Source organism: Phoxinus phoxinus (genome assembly GCF_949152265.1).
Source record: "Phoxinus phoxinus genome assembly, chromosome: 18".
Taxonomy (NCBI): domain Eukaryota; kingdom Metazoa; phylum Chordata; class Actinopteri; order Cypriniformes; family Leuciscidae; genus Phoxinus; species Phoxinus phoxinus.
This window is the reverse complement of record NC_136893.1, coordinates 9,313,736-9,334,771: the sequence shown is the minus strand read 5'-3', so window position 1 is coordinate 9,334,771 and position 21,036 is coordinate 9,313,736. Positions and strand designations below refer to the sequence as shown.

The window sequence follows — 21,036 nt, the reverse complement described above, 5'->3', positions numbered from 1 at the left end:
AGTAGAGAGGTTGTGCGCATGCGCAGGACCCGAGGCGCCAAATTTAGCGGGAGGGAGAGAGACAGCCCTAGCTTTGTCTGATGGATCTGTTTACAATATCGCACACTCCGCTAGAGAGCTTAATATCAGCACTTCCTCCTCGAAGAGGAGCTGACAGCACTCAACTTTAGCACACTTGAGCCGAGCGCACTCATCATCACCTCTCTACCCTTTTCTTAAACAGCGGGATGGCGAGGCGGCACAGACACAGGTGAGATTTAAGTTTTATGCATTTTGATGTACTTTCGCACATGTATTTCCTTATATTATGAGACTGCGCTCCATAGTCACATGCGGGCATTTAGACGCAAGGCTAGACAGTTAGTGGTGATACCATTACATGTATTTAATGCGTGCTCAGAAATGTAGCGCTTATAGTTGGTTGCATTTTTCCAAACGCACGCATCTCTCCGCGGAATGTTTATTTCTTCTGGTTGGGCTGCGCCGCGCTGAACAGGTGGATGGCATGTGCGCTCCCCGCTCGCGCTCGCGCTCGCGCGGTGGTCTCGCGCTCGTGTTCATTTAAATTTTCATTCATCCACCGTGCGCGCAGGTAGAGCGTGCGAATCCGCTGGACAGGTTACGGTGAGATTCGGTACTTCCCCAAAAATCACACACTCATTTTGATTCAGAAACAATTGAAGAGAGGCACAATTTCAGCGGCAACGTAGTGTGGTAGAAAAATAGCGGGCGATTGCAGAAACCTCTCGGCATGTTCGTGTGTGTGTGTTTTTAACGTTTTATTAAAACGTTTGGATTAATTTTGAGATTATATGTGAGCCGGATGGATTATGTCCACTAAATTGTCTAAATCCGCCTTACAATTGTCGGGATTTGGAACAACTAGTAGGCTATTTTAGTGAGAACTTTAGTGAGTTTTAGTAAGGGATAGTTCACCCCAAAAATGAAATTCTGGCATCATTTACTCACCCTCATGCATGAATTTCTTTTTTTTTTAAAGTAAATAACAAAATATATATATTAGGCAGAATGTGAGGGTCTGACAGCCTCGTTGTCTATTCACTTTGACTGCATCTTTTCCCCCCCATCCATACTATGAAAGTGACTGTGGCTGTCATCCTGCCTAATATTTCCTTTTGAAGAAATATCAAGGATTTTAGAAGAAAATAAGTAATGCAGGTTTAGCATGAGGGTAAATAATTGATGGCTGAATTTTCATTTTTGCATGCACTTTCCCCCACTGCCATCATGCAGTTCATATGCATGTACTTTTGCATTAGAGACATTTTAAAAGCTCAGACGACAGGCATTTGATGTTGTATTGGTCACATAAGATCGTGATAAACTACTTAAGACTCAGACTGATGTTTTTAAAAATTCCTTTGAATAAGGTTTCAGTCACAGTGAGTCTATTTTGACAAATATTTAAACTCACATGTACAATTAGTCAACAACCCTCATTGCACACTAAGATGAAACCGTATCTATTTGACTATAGCCTATATATTTTTTTTCAGTGAGCTAGCTGCATTTTGAGTTTTACATTTCCAGTTCCAAGTTTCCAAGTACTTGTAGTCAAAGAAGTGAGCTATCATCTTCATCTTTCGCTTTAAGCACTGACAGTAAGGATAAACGTGGAGTTTAAAAGTACGTATACACATACACTTGTGGCACAAAGAGCAGGAGAACATTGTTCTCCACGTCTGCTTGTGCTCTATCGTGATTGGCCAAGAGCTGGCCAGGTGAGATGGTTTTGACAGTACCTGTGCAGGTCTGAACACGCTTCCATCATGAAACAGTGCCAGTCCACGCACACGCTCACTGTTTCTGTGGAAACCAAAAACATCAGAACAGGTTTCTCTGAGCGTGTCCCCCCTGCACCCTAACCTGCCGGCTGTACTGGTTCATCCACTCTGGTTTTGTGTTGGCTGTGTTATCGCATAATTTTACTATAATGCATGATAGACTTATGGGGGTGAAAGTTTATTTTTTTTAATATGTCAACAACCGCATCTAACATTTTCATGAGGATCTGCTCGTTTTTCCTCATCCTCCATGTTTGCTCTTCTGCTGTTTCACTATTTACCCCCCCCCCCCCCCCCCCCCCCACACACACACACACACACTCTCTGGTTATTACCCTACTCTCCTTATCTCACAATCTTTCATTTACCCTCCCCTCCAGTGTTTACAGTAGCGACGAAGATGATGATGATGTGGAGATTTATGATCATGACTACGATGGTCCTCATGCCAAGACAGGAAAACGCCACCTCGGCAAGACACGCTGGACCCGTGAGGAGGTATGCAAAACTGTTGTCTGACTTTGTTTGAGTGTTATTTTTTAGTATAATCCTTAAAAAACATGCTTAAAAAAAAACAGAAATAAGCTTTAAAAATATTTTTTGTTTTGACTTTTTTTTTAATAGTTACAAATAATGCTAAATTCATATTTTAAATATTATATATACATGCATATATATATATATATATAAAAAGTCACATGTACAAATGTGTGTGAATATATTTATATATATAGTGTGTGTGTGTGTATTAATGTATTATTTAATTATATAGTTTTAGTTTTAACACAGCTATTCTTCTGATATATAATTCAAAGCAAAAAAAGCTTTCATTGTTTTATGGTCTTGCACACACTTTTGACGATTTTTGCACCTTTTGTCATTCAAATATTGTAGAGTAGTGTTTTTGGCTGCATTGTTTTATGTTGTATCCTATGTATTCATTAAAACTTAGTATAGTTTAACTGATAACTTTATTCTTCAAGTAGCTTTTGTGCGGTGTTTATTTAATGTGATATATAATTAATTTATTGTTTGTTTAACAATGCATTATTTGATTATGTATTTAATGCTATAATGTTGACTGTTTTTACAGGATGAGAAGTTGAAGAGGCTGGTAGAGCATCATGGTTCAGAAGACTGGAAAGTCATTGCCAGCTTTCTACCTGTGAGTCTGTGTGTTTGTGTCTATGATTGTTTCAATGTGTGTGTATGTATGTGGATTGTGTATTTAAGCTTTAGGGGGTTAGGTTATGTTAGGTGTGGTGTTTTATATATGTGCATTTGCATGTGAATAGCCAAAGGATCAGGTACTGTAGAAGTGTGTGCACGTTTTGGAGGATTTTGCATAATTGGGTATTCCTCATTGGTTGGCCTAGTTTGGAACAGAGTCAAATGGGGGGGGATATGGCAAGGTTTCAGAATCCACTGTGCACCTGCAAGCACACACGGATGTACAAACACACACACACACACACACACACACACACACACACACACACACACACACACACACACACACACACACACACAAATGTGCACTCAGGTAGAAGCATCTGTTCACATACAAACATATAAAACTTCTCAGGCACAAACACATACAGTGCACACACATACAGATGCTAAGCTTAATGCAGTTAAAAAAAGAAAATCATCTATATCTAGATAGAGATTGCCAAACGTCAATCTCAACACATGAACAAGAATTAGAAACTAAAGCTGTTTCATTTCTGATTCACTCTGTGGGGTTTCCGAAACACCTGGGATCTCATGCCCACTGAACTCATATTAAACACAAAAATTACTTTAATTCAAGTTACACACCACATTGACAATCCAAAATTAGTTTCCATTCTCACTGTACTTGTGTGTGCGTGTGTTTCACAGAATCGCACAGATGTTCAGTGTCAGCATCGTTGGCAGAAAGTTCTCAACCCTGAACTTATCAAAGGGCCGTGGACGAAAGAAGAAGACCAACGGGTAAGACATCTACAACCTGACACAAAATAACCATACCACAACCAATATGTTACCTCAGATAACCAAAATACAGCCACAGGATTGCAATTACACAACCAAATAATCCACATGCAGTTGAGGGGGAAAGTAAAGATCCATTGAGCGGGTGTTGTGTTGTAATGATTAACTGGTGAGACCAGGTGTTTCTCCATTTATCGTCATTTTTATGACCCAGCAGAAGTCATTAGCAGGACGTATTTCGCAGATATTCACCGTAAAACCACTATCTGTATCTGTGTGCAATCTTAAAACACTTATGCAATGTTAGTTCCCTTTCTCTCTGGGTTTGTGCTGGCCTCCAGTACACCCCCTCTTTCTGCATACACCTCCTTTTCCTCAATCACTTGCTCACCACAATTTTCTTTTCTCTCTGTCTCAGGTGATTGAGTTGGTTCAGAAGTACGGCCCCAAACGCTGGTCTGTGATCGCAAAGCACTTAAAGGGGCGGATCGGTAAACAATGTAGAGAACGCTGGCACAACCACCTGAACCCTGAGGTGAAGAAGACTTCCTGGACTGAGGAAGAAGATCAGATCATCTATCAGGCACATGAGAAACTTGGAAACCGATGGGCTGAGATCGCCAAGCTACTCCCGGGCAGGTAAGGAAATGCTACTTAAACGCTTATATTCTACGTATTTGTATGTGATAAGCACAAACTTATGTTATTTTCTTGTCATCAGAACCGATAATGCCATAAAGAACCACTGGAACTCCACTATGCGGCGGAAGGTCGAGCAAGAGGGCTATCTTCAGCACGCCGCTAAAGTCAGCCCCACTCCACTAAGCAACGGCTACGCTAAACCTCACCTCCTGAACTACAATCACACACCGACCAACACATCCATGCCTGCCTCTTCCATGAGCAATCAGTATCCGTACTACATGCCTGACTCACAACGGGTACGAGAAAACTTCTCTCTCATATGTTTACCTGTTTAAATAATGGTCTTGTTGGCCAGAGAGTAAAATTACGATTCTGAATTCTTCCCGTTGTGTTCAGGTGCCATTTCCACTTGCTCTTCAATTGAACATCTTGAACATTCCTCAACATGGCACTGCTCCTATCCAGGTAACTAATGAGTCAATTAAACTGTTCTATATATCACGCAGGGATGCACTAAACTGATCAAGAGTGACAGAAAAAAATACTGTCCTTTGAGCTTTCTATTCTATTTCTATCCTGAAAAAAGGTCACTGTTTCCAGAAATAAAATAATCAGCAATACTGTTTCAACATTTATTATAAGAAATGTTTCACCATATTATAATGATTTCTGAAGGATCAAGTGACACTGAAGTCTGGAGTAATGGCTGCTAAAAAAATATTTTTTGATTGCTTTTTGTGCGACCAATCTGACATGTTTTCTCTCTATTGTTTTCATATTATTACGACGCTCCTAGTTTTTTTACATGATCGCATTCAGTTCAAAACTCACAACTCGGACAAAATAAAATATTGAGTTTTGTTCATTTTGCTCCATTTTGATTCCCGTGATACAGAGACACTACAGCGAAGAGGACCCCGAGAAAGAAAAGAGGGTTAAGGAGATTGAGATGCTCTTGATGTCAACAGAAAATGAGCTGAAGGGACAGCAGGCACTACCAGTAAGTGTGTGTGTGTGTGTGTGTGTGTGTGTGTGTGTGTGTGTGTGTGTGTGTGTGTGTGTGTGTGTGTGTGTGTGTGTGTGTGTGTGTGTGTGTGTGTGTGTGTGTGTGTGTGTGTGTGTGTGTGTGTGTGTGTTGTGTGTGTGTGTGATTAATTGGAGGAAGCATCTGGGGGTCTATTTCACATTCTAACTGCTTGGCTAAATTATGCAATTGTGCCTTATCACACCACAAGCTCTGTTTAACTCCTTGTGCAACTCCGAACCCCCTCCCAACACTTCACATCATTCAACATAACAAGTTCCCTTTCTCTCTGACTGTTCTTCCTGCATGCATCCCTCTCTTCATTTTGCTTAATTTCTACCACTCACTCCCATACACAACTTAATTTCCCCTCCCTCTCTCGCAGATTTCCATGAACGGCTACAGTGGGTGGAACAGAGGCTCTTTGACGGACAGCTCGGTTGGCGTGTTTGTTTCAGTCCCGGCTCCATCCCTAGACCAGGGATGCCTTCCAGAAGAAAGTGCCCATGGCAACACAAACAGCCCAAACAATGACTCCAGCTCCAGTTTACCAGAGTTTATCGATGCTATTGATTCGGTAAGAGACCATAAAAGCATCCTACATTAGAACGGTGACCCTGTAAAGGTCAGCTGATAGCTACCGTTTAGTTACCTGTCAACCTCGGTGTCCTCACGTGATCTCGTCTTCTCAGGCCCCATCTATCTGGGCCAACTTACACCCTTATAGGAGGTTGCCTAAAACTGAAGCTAAGTCCAATCAGGGTTCGCCCACCCACAACGATGACCGCAGTGCCCTCACATTTCTTTGCTCTACACCCAAACTTTCAGCCGTCAGACACCTGCCCTTTTCTCCCTCTCAGGTAGCCTAAAACTTCTCCGCATTAATCAATCAGTCACGCAATAACTCAATCATGAGTGTCAATTATTGTCTGAGTACCATGAATCAATCTCTTCACACTAACACAAATCAGTCTGCATTAGTCTACATGCGTAGGATTCATCTAAAGGTCATGTCACCATACATAACACACATAACACCCATAATGTGTGTGCTAAGGAAAAGATATCAGATTGTATTACATCAGCTCTTAGCGCTACACTTTTTACCTCTTCGGAATGACTGTGTAATCAGTGCTTGGCTTTTTTTAGTGAATTAGTTTTCTACTGATGTCAAACACTACATAACCAAGACAGCATTTTAATATCAGAAATCAGTTACACTTTATTTGAATGTGGCCCTGTTACAGTGTAATTATACATTTAAGTACTGAGTAATATTAATGAACCCATGTAGTTCATTAATATTACTCAGTACTAATGTATTATTACATGCCTAATGTATAGTTATTACTATAGTAAATACATGTAACGTGTAACTGGGACACATTCAAATAAAGTGTTACCCAGAAATGAAAGTTCAACTTTAAACATTTGAATTTGTACGTGAAGAAATGCTGCATTGTTTTCTTGATTGCCAGGGGCAAATTGAAAGGAATGTCTAGTGAACAACGCATGCAGTCAGTTTTAATTTCCTCTGACAGATATTTATGTTGCACTTGACAATTTTATACTTAGCAAATATTTATTCTTCATTACAAGTATTTGTTCTTCATTACATGCTAGTGTTGCTCTTTTAGCCTATTGACAGTAGTTTATTGTGCATGATGAATCATATGTAATATTTAATTTTGAGGTTTATGCTGATTTTGACCCCTTTTAGAGGTCCTCCTACACCTCTGAATGGTAAATATGTGGTTTTCAGTTTAGTGTCTGATTTTTGCCTTCCTTTCTTCCTCTCTTTTGTAGTTCTTTAATGCATCAGTGAGCCCAGACTCAGACAGTCAAAATGTACCGGTCACGCCCTCACCTGTCTGCTCCCAGAAAGCACTGCAGCAAGACCTTGCTCTTCGGCCTCAGAAGGAAAACGAGCTGTAAGGGCCCATTTCAATACTTTTTGCATTTGTAATGGTTCTTTGTGTGATTCTTAAAGAAGTTTCCCATGCAGATATAAAGCATAATCACAGGGTGAATTAAATTAATGAGATTTTTGTGATTTTAATTAACCCCTGAATAATTCATAATGTAAATGTGGGCGTTCTGTTTCAGGTTCAGGACCCCCAACCTGAGGCGTTCTATCATGGAGTGCTCTCCTCGCACACCCACTCCATTCAAATCCTCACTGACAATGCAGGACACCAAATACGGACCTTTGAAAAGGGTGAGACTATTAAAAATATATATTTTATATACTGTGTGTGTGTGTGTGTGTGTGTGTGTGTGTGTGTGTGTGTGTGTGTGTGTGTGTGTGTGTGTGTGTGTGTGTGTGTGTGTGTGTCTATCACAAAGATAGACACAAACTATCTTTGTGAGCACCGGTTTGAGTTTTAGACCATCAGAGTGAGGACAAAGATAGTTAAGGGACATTTTGGCCAGTCTTCACTTTCTGAGACCCCATTAAAGGCCTGTTTGAGGGTCAAGGCTTTGTTTTAGGGGTAAGGTTATACCGGTAAGTAGGTTTAGGGAAAGGGTTCGGTTTAGACTCTTAGTTGAGATGGGTAGGGTTAGGGTAAGGAGCTAGAGATTGCATTGTGTCAATGAATGCCCTCAAAAGATAGTTGTAATAGTGTGTGTGTGTGTGTGTTTGTGTGTGTGTGTGTGTTTGTGTGTGTGTGTGTGTGTGTGTGTGTGTGTGTGTGTGTGTGCGCGTGCGCATTTCATGCTCTCTGATATAAAAATTGTATGCTATTTTGTGTATAATTCAATATAAATAAATAAAAATAAAAATGCTAAATTTTTAATGCACATTTTAAGATTTGCTAAAGCTAAAGAATGAATAGTATTGCATTATATATGCCAAAGGTAATCTGAAGGTTAAAAACAGGGGAATGAACATGCACAATTAAATATCCAATATCATCCAATTAATTTAAAAGCATTTCATATCTGCCAATAACTAATATGGAACCTATACATCATGCATCACTACTTTGGAATATTTTACTCAAGACTCTATTCTGGTTTCAGGCCCACAGCCCTTCATTGGACTCTGGAGTGGTTGGCACTATTAAGCAGGAGCCTCAGGAGTGTGAGATCAGCGTCGGGGGGGTGCATCTGGACCAGCCCCCCCTGAAGAAGATCAAACAGGAGGTCAGTTTGGGCTAATGTGCGCCCCTTCATTTGAATACATCTCAATGTGATATTCAAATAGCAGAAATGTAAAAACGTCTTGTCTGTAGGTTGCTATTTGAATTTGTTAGTTATATCAGTATGCAGTCAAACTTGTCTGATCCATCTGTGTAAGAGTGGGGGTATGAATTGGGATATTTGATATTGGACGTAGGATTATGAAAGCAATAGACTGTAATTTAGTATTTAGTCAATAATTGATTGGGATCTATAGGTGGAGTCGGCTTGTCTGCAGTGGGAGGAGCAAGATCTCCACACCCAGCTGTTCCCTTCCAGTGGCTCCGCCCATGACATGCCTGTGAGTATCTTGATTTTGATCTCCACCTCTGTAAATAATTTGAATTTATCAGTATTATTTCGATATTTGACGACTCCGTTCTCTTTGGGACTTATAGGATATGTTGACTAGCTCTGTGCTGATGCTTCCTAACGCAGAGAAAACTGAGGATGGACACAAAGCCGCCCAGCTGCCCCGCAGAGCCATGGGAAGTCCTCTGCAGGTACAAACTCTACCATGATACCCTTATACACAGCCATTTAAACTGTTTGACCATCAGAAAGTGTCCAGATGAAACATCTGGCTCAAATATGTACATATATTATGTACGTGTAAAAAACTTTATAGCTCATTTTGTAGTAGCACATATTGACTTTTTATGACTGCAGGTGCTGAATTGTGCCATAAAATTGTGAATGTGTGATTTATTAGACACTGAAACGTATGCTATGCAAAACCAGAGCAATCACCTTCATCTTTGACTTTTTATACTTCTCTCCATCTTTACTTCCTCTCTCTCTCTCTGTATCCTTTTCTCTCTCGCAGCAGTTGAGCACATGGGAACAGGTGCTTTGTGGGAAGACGGAAGAGCAGACGATGCCCTCTGAAGCCACGCACAAATACCTCAGCAATTATTCTTCACGAGCACTGGTCATGTAAAGAGACCGATAGAATGAGACAGAGACAAATATAGAAAGGGAAGAAGAAGGAGGGAGAGTGAAAGAAGACAATCGTTCTGAAAAGAAGTAAAAGAGGAACACTTCAACACTTCTGGTACATTATTTGGGAGAGGCTTCAAGCCATTTTGTAGACTGCACAGTTGATGTTAGTCGCCAATGTTTAAGCTGTGCCGTCGCTTATTTGATTTGAGCAACCAAAGACATTATTGATGTTGTGTTTTACCTGTTTTGATTTCAATTTAATAATATTGTATTATATATTTTGTATTATATATGGGAAATGAATTCTCTATGTGGGTTCTAATTTTATGGATTTTAATATAAGGAACAATTTGCAGTAATTTATTATTATTTTATATTAAGAATAATAATTGACTACGATGGCCGCCTTTGCCAGTGTTTGACCCCAGTATTGCTCACTTCTTAATCGCTAAATGTGTGTTAATTGTAAGGAGCGTGTGTCCTCCTAGCATTATCAGAATCATACACCTAAAACTACACAAGATTTGTACTCCATATCTGTTGGTGAACAACAGAACTGCCCTTGCAGAGATCGTATGTATTTCAGCCAAATGCCTAAAAGCACTGCTATGTATTCCTGGCCAAAACAAACCATGTCCATTGCCTGAAAATGACTTTGCCAAGTTTGAACATTTTTCAAGTTTGCCTAATGTAGATCTTTGGTGATATCTAGCGTAAAAAGGTACTCTGTCAGTTTAGTAGTGTTGCCATTTCAAAAGTAAAAACACAATGTTGAGCTTTCATTGTATTAGCACTATTTCAGGTTTTAGATCAACTATGCAAAGATGTCAACAGAACAAAAAGTGTTGAATTTTTTTACAGATTTTTTTTTTACAGGTTTTGTAATTGCTTAATAGGAAAAAAAAGGTTTACCAAGCATTTTCAAGTCAAGGGTTGAAAATGGTAACGAATTTGCCTTTGTGACGATAACACATTTCTTGATCATGTTTTCTTAAACACTTTTTTATGTTAATTTGTAATCAGATTTACATTTGGTATTTTTTACTTTTTGAAACACTGAAATGATTGTTGCTTTTATACCTAGTCGGCTTGTTTTTGATATTTCAATCAGCATTTGATACTAAGATTGCAGTGCCCAATCAAAAGCATTTAGCAATAACGTTTTTGTTATTCGCTGCCTTTTTGTATTAGCTTCAAGTACAAACACTTTTTTTACACTGATTATGAACTTTTCATAAATTTTTTTATACAAACTTTTATAACTGCCTTGTAAATAAAGTGTGTTTTTGAAAAAATATCTCTGGCTTAATAGTTTCTTTTCCACTTAATTGCTAAAGCCATTGTGTTTGAAGAGCTTGTTCCTCAATGTTTAATAAAATCTATTCACTTGCGCAGATGTCTGTAAGACCAAAATTAAACTACTTTCCGTATTTGATGCCAAGTTGAAGTTACATAAAAACTAAAATAGTTGATTTTGTAATATTTAATCATTTTAAGTTAATAAAATGCTATACAGTGGCCCTAAAGTATTTAAAGACTACTCTTAAATGAATAATAAGTCATATCTGCAATGATTTTTAGTAAATTAAGTCAGTATACAAATATAATTATTGTTATATAGTTTGTTTTAATTATGAACAATGTCTTTTGTTTTATAACAAAAAAAGAAGCATAGACATATTTAATATTACTAAAATGGTTAGCTTGAAAGTATTTTTCAATAATGCAACTTTGTTTTATATTTTATTATAATAAAATGCAACACAAAAAGCGTATGCTGTCGTTAAAAAAAATAAAAAAAATATACATAAATGGTCAAGTTTGGTATTCTTCATAATAAAATCCAAAGACATGTGGCTTAAAATACTTGTACAAAGAGCGACCGAATACTTTTGCAGACCTATAGGCCTATGATGGATAATTGTAACCTTAATCCAGTTGTGAAGAAACATCACAAACCCACATAAATAAAGGCAGCCATGTTCGATAGACCACTGAGCCATCTCAACTAGTACAGTACTCAGTATTCATCAAACACTTTTGGGCAGTGAGATAACTACAATAGTATTCAAATGGTTCTTTATAACTCATAAAGAAATGATAAAGGCTCAATATGAATGGAGAGAATCTAGAATGACCCATTAACTCTTTATCGGGGTTTGTAGTAAGGGATATGCAAATGCCACCAACTGTATTCTCTCAGGCTATCTTAGGAATGCTTTCCCTGAATGCCTATACACACCATCACACGCACAAGTTGCCAAATTAGACACAACATCTATTTGTTCATACGGGTGTGTTGACTGTTTTTGAGGGTGAATTTGAGATCTTTAAGCGAGGTGTTTTGTAGAGAGCTGTCAGTTCCCCAGGGCTTCACACTGATGGAAAAACTTTCCAACTCTAGCCCTAACAGATGCTCCCCCTGTGAGTGTCTGTGTGGGTGAGAAAATGAAGTAAAAAAAAGAACATTATGGGTTTATACTAGCATTTGAACATCTATATGTGTATGTTTGAGGTGCAGAAACTCTGCTTGAGTCTCTTGAGGGTATAGCTTTTCCTGTGTGGCTGTTTAAGGCGGAGGCCCGGCTCAGACCAGGGCCTAAATTTACAGCTGCCCAGCTCTCACATCCCCCATCCTGACCACCTGCTCACTGGCCTCCCCACACCCACATTCAGCCCCAAAAACACACCATAGGTGCCAAATATACACTGACACAGCGCTAGCGACGAGCTGGAAGGCTATTCATGGTTCAGTACACTAGAATAATATCACAACCCTCAACCACACATAACGTTGATTTACTGTAAGAAAGATCTAGATAGGGTGGTTTACAGATAAAAAGAGATGATGATGATGATGACCACATATCAATTATTCCGTCATTATTATTTTTTATCCGGCTAAAAGTAATTTCGGTAAAACTATACACAGTGAAAGAGGATGCCTGAAAGGGGAAAGGGAGGTAGAAAAAGGGAGAGATGAGAGGAGAAACAGAGAATTATTGTCTAAAAAGAGTTTTGCTACTGTGTCAGCTGATGTTCTTTTGTGCAAGCATCTGTTCACTAAATGTGTGTGTTTGTGTGTGTGCGAACGCTGTGGGTTACAGGAACGGAAAGGCCTGTCAATGAAGAGACACGAGCAGACTTTCAGAACAGGAGCACAGCCCCCCAAAGCCCCACACACCTGCTCGCTGTCTGAGAGAGAGAGAGAGAGAGAGAGAGAGAGAGAGAGAGAGAGAAGAAAGAAAGAAAGAAAGAAAGAAAGAAAGAAAGAAAGAAGGAAAGAAAGAAAGAAAGAAAGAAAGAAAGAAAGAAAGAAAGAAAGAAAGAAAGAAAGAAAGAAAGAAAGAAAGAAAGAAAGAAAGAAAGATGGTGGCAGTGGTGGAGGGGGGGTTGAATCACCACCCCAAAGTGACACCAAAAAACAAAAACGCAGGTGCAAAGAGTTCCTTCCACTCATACACACACACCCTCCGAACGTGACCTTTGTATTGGAAACATGGTGTGTGGAACGTTTCCGAGCTCAATAATGACATCACATATGTCTCTAATCGACCTCCAATCAGAACTCAGTGTTCAATTTACAGGGTGGGTTGGAAGGGAGGATCTGACCCCCATAATTAACATTTGAAGAAAATGCTTGTTTAATGTTAAAAGTATATATATATTAGTGTAGCGTTTTGGCATGTTTCTTTTTATTAACTACTAAACACAAACGTTAGTAAACATTACATTATAGTATATATTATTATTATATAGGCTATTGAAGTATTTAATATATACCATTCAAAAGATTTTTTTAAAGAAATTAATACTTTTATTCAACAAGGATGCATTAAACTGATCAGAAGTGAGAGTGAAAACACAAAAAAACACACAAAAAAATCAACGAATCCAGAAAAAAATATATAATGTTTTGTTTTCCAGAAAAATATCAAGCCGCTCAACCGTTTTCAATCATAGTTTCTTGAGCATATAAGACCAAATCAGCATATTAGAATGATTTCTGAAGGACCACGTGACACTGAAGACTGAAGTAATTATGCTGGATTTTTCTTTTTTTTTTAAACATAAAAAAAATATTACCAACCCCTTCTGAAAAGTACTATTTATTTCAAATTATAAATAGATCAAAATATATCATATATAAAAAGGGATATTTCCCACTGGCACCAAATAAACACTTGCAAACAAAAGTCATGTGAACCTGAGGACATAACAATTGCATTGACATTAACTGTACACAAACGATTATTTATTTACTTTGGGTATACATTTAATTATTTATTTTAAAATTGGGTAACACTTTATTTTAAGGTGACGTATTACACGTTACTACTTACTTTAGTAATAATAGTAAATGATAATATATAAATCATGCATAATTACTAAAGTTACTTACCCTAAACCCTAACCTAACCCTAACTGTAACTCTATAAGTAGTTAAGTAGATGTAGTTCATAAATATTACTCAACAATGTAACTACGTCACCTTAAAGTAAACTGTAACCTTAAATGTTTGTTTGACTTCTTGCTAATTGTGCAAAGGGCCTAAAAAGGTTGTGTGAGATAAACCTCAACATAATGTGTGCTGCAAATGACCTATTTATAAAGTGCTTTAAACAGGTTGAACACTCAGAAAGTCGTGGAATAATTTGCATGCATGCTATACTGATATTATACATTACAACAATGATATCTTTAGGAAAATCCATCACAAATCAAACTAAATGATCCCCAGTTCAGTTGTCTAATGCCCCCAGTGTTCTTTCTAACCAGGGGTAAGAGCTCGGGATCACCTGCAAGATTATGTTGTAGGATGGTCAATGCGGTTAAAGTCAGCTCTGACCAATTTACCTGTCAATGGTTAGTTTACATGATGACACAATCAAAGCAGACAAAAACATGCGCAGGCACCTCGATGCAAACTTTACACTTTACAACGCCACAGACCTTGCGCAAAGCGTTCAGAAACTTGTATTCATTTATGTCTCCAATTTGAATTGATTTGCATATGAGTCTATAGGATATCCTATATGAATGAAAACAAGTTGACATGAGGTGGCAAGAATAACTTCTTTCATATCTCTCGGTTGGGTCACAGCTCTTTTTCCTTTCTGTGTTCAACAGGGGATCTCTGTGTCGCAAGTAGATTGGCACATAAATTCAGTTCGTTCGACCTGTCACAATAAATTATTAGCCGGATGTTGCAGTAGAACCATTTTTCCTTATTTTTTCACTCACGCTCTCTCTCTCTCTCGTTCTCTGGTTCACTCTTCTCTGACTTACCCACCCATACACACACACACACACACACACACACACGCACCCACTGGGAAGATTACAATAGGCTGATTTCCTCTGTGGTCAGGCCTAGTAGCCACTCCCCGTTCCACTGGCAGGTACAATGGCTCTGAGCTGCCATGATAAGTCTATGTGTGTGTGTGTGTGTGTGTGTGTGTGTGTGTGTGTGTGTGTGTGTGTGTTTGTGTGAAAGATCTAGAAGACTATCTCAAAGTTTGTAACCCGAACATTAATTAAAAACATGATGAAAAACAAAAACATTATTGTCTAATGATTCTTCTCTATGTGATGCTACTGTAATGACAAATAATTATTAATGATCAAACACAAATAAAATAAAAAACAGGGGGAGGAGGTGGTTAGATAAAACATGTTTGTCTGTTATTTAAACTTTCCAATAACATCATCCAAACCACAATATGTAGAAACGACATTTGACGCACACACAGCTGTTTAATGTGGGGGGAAAATCTTATGGTAGATCATGGAGATATTCTCAACATTTACTGACTGTTAAATAATACTACATCTAAATATACTGTTTGCATATTTTAGAAGTACTACTGTGGTGCCAGACGGATTTAACTCATTTCACTACCGTAACTTAATCTCGGTATATCCAAACATACCATCAGGACTGTTCAGAGCTTTAAATAGTGTTAATAAGCAACACATTTGTTTACATTCATAAACATAAGTCAAGCTAATGTTCCATGAAGCTTTAAAAAGCAGTATTAGAAGTATCATTAAAGTAGCATTAAATTAAAAACATCATCCAAACCACAATACGTACAAACACTGCATTTGACGCACAAACAGCTGTTTAATCTTATGATAGGTCATAGAGATATTCTCAACATTCTGTTAAATATAACAATTTGAGCCTGATAAATCTTGACATTGTCATCCTGGAATATTGCCATCTTCCTAAATGTTTTTTTAAGAAATGAAAAGCTACACACTCCATCAATCGGGGTTAGAAGAACGGTTGCCAAACATATAACATTCTAGAAACATGATAATCACTGCAATAATGATCCAGTCAAAGACTCTTAATTATTTGCCTATATTTAGATCCAAACAGCGACTTTTTTGAGGGGCCTGGCAGTGTATACAGTGTACACACACACACACACACACACACACACACACACTACTATACTATACATCTATACAATCTACTATACATCGAAACATACACTCTAAAAAATGCTGGGTTGTTTTAACCCAATGTTGGGTCAAATATGGACAAACCCAAACTTTGGATCAAAAATGCTATTTAAAAATTTAACCCAATGGCTGGGATTGTCCATATTTTACCCAAAATTGGGTTAAAACAACCCAGCATTTTTTAGAGTGTGCCGTCGACACATTTAAGCAACACAATTATTTTGTATATTCATAGTATGTCAGATTAATATTCCATAAATCTTAAAAAAAATAAAGTCGGCATGAAATCAAAATTGACCCTATTTACTTTGTTAGCGGATATTACTAGTCTTGTGGTGAACAATTAATCCGTGCAAGTTAATACACAGAAACATTTTTTTTTGCCGTGGTTATCTTTAATCAAAGTCTGAAAAGTTACTTCCGGTCTGGAATGGTTCTTTTTCTGATGACGTAGGTTTGACGGCTTGGGTTGCTTAAACGCTTAACCACTCCCCTCAAACCGTTACTCTGCTACGGGCGAGAGATGGAGAGGAGGAGTGCTGAAGTAAAACCCTGCCCTCTGTTCAATATTCCGGTTCACGCGGACTTTAAAGCACCAGTTCACCCAAATATGTTACTTACTGAAATCTTTTAGCCCAGCCTACACTTTTAAAAAGGATGTTTGGGTCAAATATGGACAAACCCAACCATTAGGTTTAAAATTTTAATAAAATAATTTAAACCAATGGTTAGGTTGGTCTTGATTTGACCCAAACGTGGGTTGAAACAACCCAGCATATTTTAGAGTATAAATTCGTAACGTCACAAACAAATCATTCTTTTGATCAATCTGGTTTGCAATTTCAAACTTACTTCGATGTGTTCTATACAAATCTACCGGTATATGGCTTCAGAAGACATATGTGCAAGTCGTATGGACCGCTTTTATGATACTTTTGAAGAATGGTCCGGTTCACATTCATTTCTATGGAAAAGAGGGACCTACATATGATTTGCTGCTCAAAAAACATTTCTTATTGTTATTAATGTTGAAAGCGGTTGTGCTGCTTAATATTTTTTGTGGAAACCGATTAGAAACCAATTTTTCAGGATTCTTTGATGAATACAAAGATCATTAGAAAACAAAAAATCTTCCATTAGATGTCTTTACTGACACTTTTGATCCATTTAATACATTCTTGCTGAATAAAAGTATGCATTTCTTTCAATAAAAAAATCAGTACAGACCAAAGCCTTTGGAAAGCTTCTAAGTGCACATCAGCCAGCTCAAAACACAAGTAGACTCAAACTCTAAACACATTTTAATGAAATTCTAAAGATCTCTTTGATCACTTGATCTCTTTGACAGAATTACGAGAACAGGAAACATGAGGAAGAAGAAGAAGGTGCTGTAGATATCTGTCTGTTAAGGTAAAGGTTGAAATGATGAGGCAACACCGTGAGATAAAGACAAAAGTATTTGCTGATGAGTGTAAACAAAAGCAAACCAAAACCAAGTCACAAACACACACGCACGCACACACACACACACACACACAGCGAGGGATTGAGGCGACAGATGGTTTATTAGCGATAGAGGAGAGAACACAGGACCAGACCCCTGCCCAAAACGATCCGCAGTCAACACTCTCACACCGAGAGAAGCTTACACAGATTGATCAGATAAAGAGAAAGCGAGAGAGAAAAGGCAAAAGAAAGAGGAGAAAGGGAGGAGGGCCGAGCGAGGGAGTGCTGCATTGAGGGTGATTAGCCCGAGAAACTGTCTCTGTCCCCAGATTTGGCCCTGCGTTGGCATCCGTACGTTTGGCGGTTTGTTTGTGAGAGAGCAGAAACATATATAGAGCGGCGTGCCAGTGGCTGATAATCACAGAAAAACAATATTAACTGTAAACACACAGACTAAACAACAGTTCATAGATGAGAAGTAGGTCAAAAAGAAAAGGTACAAGTGATGCAAGAACGAGGAAACAAAGATAATAAAAGAAAATAAAAAACAAAATCACTGGAATCAATTCAGATTCTTAGACAGTCGAATAGTCATTGTATTTCATTGTTCACTTTTAGCAAATCAGAGACAAAATTCTAGGCCTAAAACATCAAATTCGAATACGAATACGTTTATGGCAGAAGTTCTGAAATTTGAGACGGTAACACTTTAAATTCATGAACTCATAAATGATTCAGGCTATTCTGCAAAATGGGCGCCATTGTGTCCCTCAAAAATAACGTATAAAAAATTATGAATTAATAAAGAGCTGGTTTCAGATTTTACTTTTCTAAACACATCAACAAAAATCCTCTGACTTTCTTCATGAGGATATGCATTTTTGTTGATTGTTGCTGTTTGCAAATGAATACACTTTAATACATGTGGAGATATAAATATCCCTTCAGTAAAAGTACTATTCCAAAAACAGCAGCTTTTCAACAATGACAACTTAAAATCTTTATTTATTTATTTTTTTGCTGTTGTTTGTCAGAACTTAAAAGGCATCTAATCTGCAAATAACAGATAAAACTGTCAATTCTATGACATTTCTGAAGGCATAATTAACTCTCAACAAATATAAAAGTGTATTAATTTGCTGTAAGAAGAAGTTTATTAAAACTTTAAGTGCATAGACTGCAGATGAAAATTAGCCATTGGATAAATCTAGTACTAAATCTAGGATAAATTTCATCATATAGTAACATTTATGTTTATTTCACGTGGTCAAAAAAATGGTTTATGGTTACAAATAAAAATTAAATAAAAGAAACGATTAACCTGATAGACTGTAAAAATAAATACCAACAGCAAATTACTACATTTCCACATTAATTCTCTTCAAAATTCTTTTGAAAAAGAGCACCAACATATAATGGAATATCAAACATATCAAGCATCTGATCTAAAACACTTAAGTGTTTAGTTTGATTCCATTTCGGTTGTTTTTATATGAAAATTATGAATTCAAATTACACATAAATCATTTTACTACTTGGAAATGCATAATTGCAGTGCAGAGGTTGTTGAATTTCTTGTTAACGGGAAGTTCAAGTCAAGTCACCTTTACCTATATAATGCAGATTACAATACAGATTGTTTCAAAGCTTTACATTTTGAGGAAATGGGTTTTCTTTTAATACAATGGAAGTCAATAGGGTCCAATGTTGTTTGGTATCTTGTGTTTCGCAGAAGAAATACGTTCAAGTTTGACTACCAGACGTTTCATTTTTGACTAGACCATCCTTTTACCAAATGTAAAAAAATATATATATATACAAAATTTCTCAATTACTTACATTTATAATACATACAACATGCATATACAAACTGAAACTCTGACGAACAGTTCACCCACACATGCACACACACTTTTACGCAGGGGGCAAAACAAGAACTACCACTCTTGTGGTAAAAGCTGAAAGCCCAGAGGGGCCTGTTCTGTGACTGCTGGTCTTGCAGAGAATGATGACAGATCATTGTAGAGTACATTTCCTTATGGGAAAAACATTTCATAATTGCTCAAGCGATTCAAACACAAAATAAGGAATACTTATAGGCAAAACAGTGCAGTAAACGTGAACATGAACGCAGACACATGTGCGCACGCGTATGCATGGGGGTCGGGGCAGTTTTGTTGCTAAAAAGTAGCAAAAAGCCTGCTTCCCGCGCTAAGTCAGTTTTTGTATGTGTGTGTTGTGCTCCATTCACCTGGTGAAATAGAGCAGAATGAAAAGACTAAATGGAGCTCATTATTCATCCCGATACACACTCCCGCCACACACACGCATGCAAACCCCCTGCCCTGAACCCCCAACACCAGGCTGCTGTCCACTCTTTTGTTACTCTCTAAATGATCCTGACAGCAAATGAAGCAGCACACACACAATTTGGGCCACTCGTCATTTGTCACCGGACATCACCAGCTCGAAAATCTCTACACATGTGACATATCACTATATTAATTGATTCAGTCTCTTCATTTTTACAGTGATGCAACATAATTCTGTGAAATGAAAGTGAAAGTTGGTCTGTAAATGACAGGACGGGTTGGTCACAAGTCTTTCCGGTTTCTCCTCTTCACTGGTGTTTACTTCTGAATTTTCCACAGAAATGTCCTTTTGTAGTACGAGTCATTTCAAACACAGTCACACTAATATTTTAATATAGGAACATTTCAACATGCAATTTGACTCCGGCTGCCACGAATGATGGCAGTCATTCATAAAAGCAGAATGAATTTCTGTGAATCATTCCTAAAAACACTCTTTCATAAATGTCATATGAATATTTGTCAATTGTAGAACTGCAAAAGCTATGTAACAATAATTGACAATTTACATCAGAAGTAAGGCTTTTTACAATCGAATGTTTTGGGTCAGTACGTAAAAAAAAAAAAAAAAACATTTATTCACATAGGACAAAGTTTTAAACAAAAGTTACAGTAAAATCTCTATTTCAAATAAATGCTTTTCTTTTGAACTTTTGATTCATTAAAGAATCTTGCTCAAAGAAATGCATTACAATTTCTACAAAAAGTATTGGGCAGCTACTGTTTTCAATATTGATAATAAGAAGAACTTTAATTTGACCATCAAATGAGCTAATGATTTCTGAAGGATCATGTGACACTTTTTACTCATGTTGCATGAATGAGGTCCAACAAGTATAGTATAAAGACTAAGTATAAAGTTTAAAAGTCTAACAAAGTTGTTTGAGGGATTGTGCTGCAGTGTGTGTGTGTGTGTGTGTGTGTGTGTGTGTGTGTGTGTGTGTGTGTGTGTGTGTGTGTGTGTGTGTGTGTGTGTGTGTGTGTGTGTGTGTGTGTGTGTGTGTGTGTGTGTGTGTGTGTGTTATTGTGTAGGGCAATGGAGTCGGGGATTCCACAACACCTGTTCAAGTGTTATCACTTATTTTATAGTGGTACATTAAATGACAGCACTGCTTCTATAAATACACACACACAAAAACAAACAGTCAACTCACACACATTCACATGC

At 37.7% G+C, this 21,036-nt stretch overlaps 1 protein-coding gene across 4 annotated transcripts; it reads left to right on the top strand.

The window, feature by feature from the left end:
• The first annotated feature begins 85 nt into the window (after positions 1-85).
• On the top strand, positions 86-10,865 carry myb (v-myb avian myeloblastosis viral oncogene homolog). Of its 4 annotated transcripts, none has more exons than XM_079589224.1 (16): positions 86-250; positions 2,186-2,303; positions 2,899-2,970; positions 3,690-3,782; positions 4,201-4,421; positions 4,504-4,723; positions 4,824-4,892; positions 5,323-5,427; positions 5,837-6,028; positions 6,144-6,311; positions 7,258-7,382; positions 7,558-7,669; positions 8,476-8,598; positions 8,852-8,935; positions 9,033-9,137; positions 9,461-10,865. In XM_079589224.1, the coding sequence occupies exons 1-16, from the start codon at positions 228-230 to the stop codon at positions 9,572-9,574; spliced, it is 1,944 nt and encodes a 647-aa protein (XP_079445350.1). In that variant the 5' UTR covers positions 86-227; the 3' UTR covers positions 9,575-10,865. The 4 variants fall into 4 exon arrangements, with proteins under 4 accessions (XP_079445350.1, XP_079445351.1, XP_079445353.1 ...); XM_079589225.1 differs by having other exon boundaries at positions 9,464-10,859; XM_079589227.1 differs by lacking the exon at positions 6,144-6,311 and having other exon boundaries at positions 9,464-10,865.
• The last annotated feature ends 10,171 nt before the right edge of the window (positions 10,866-21,036 follow it).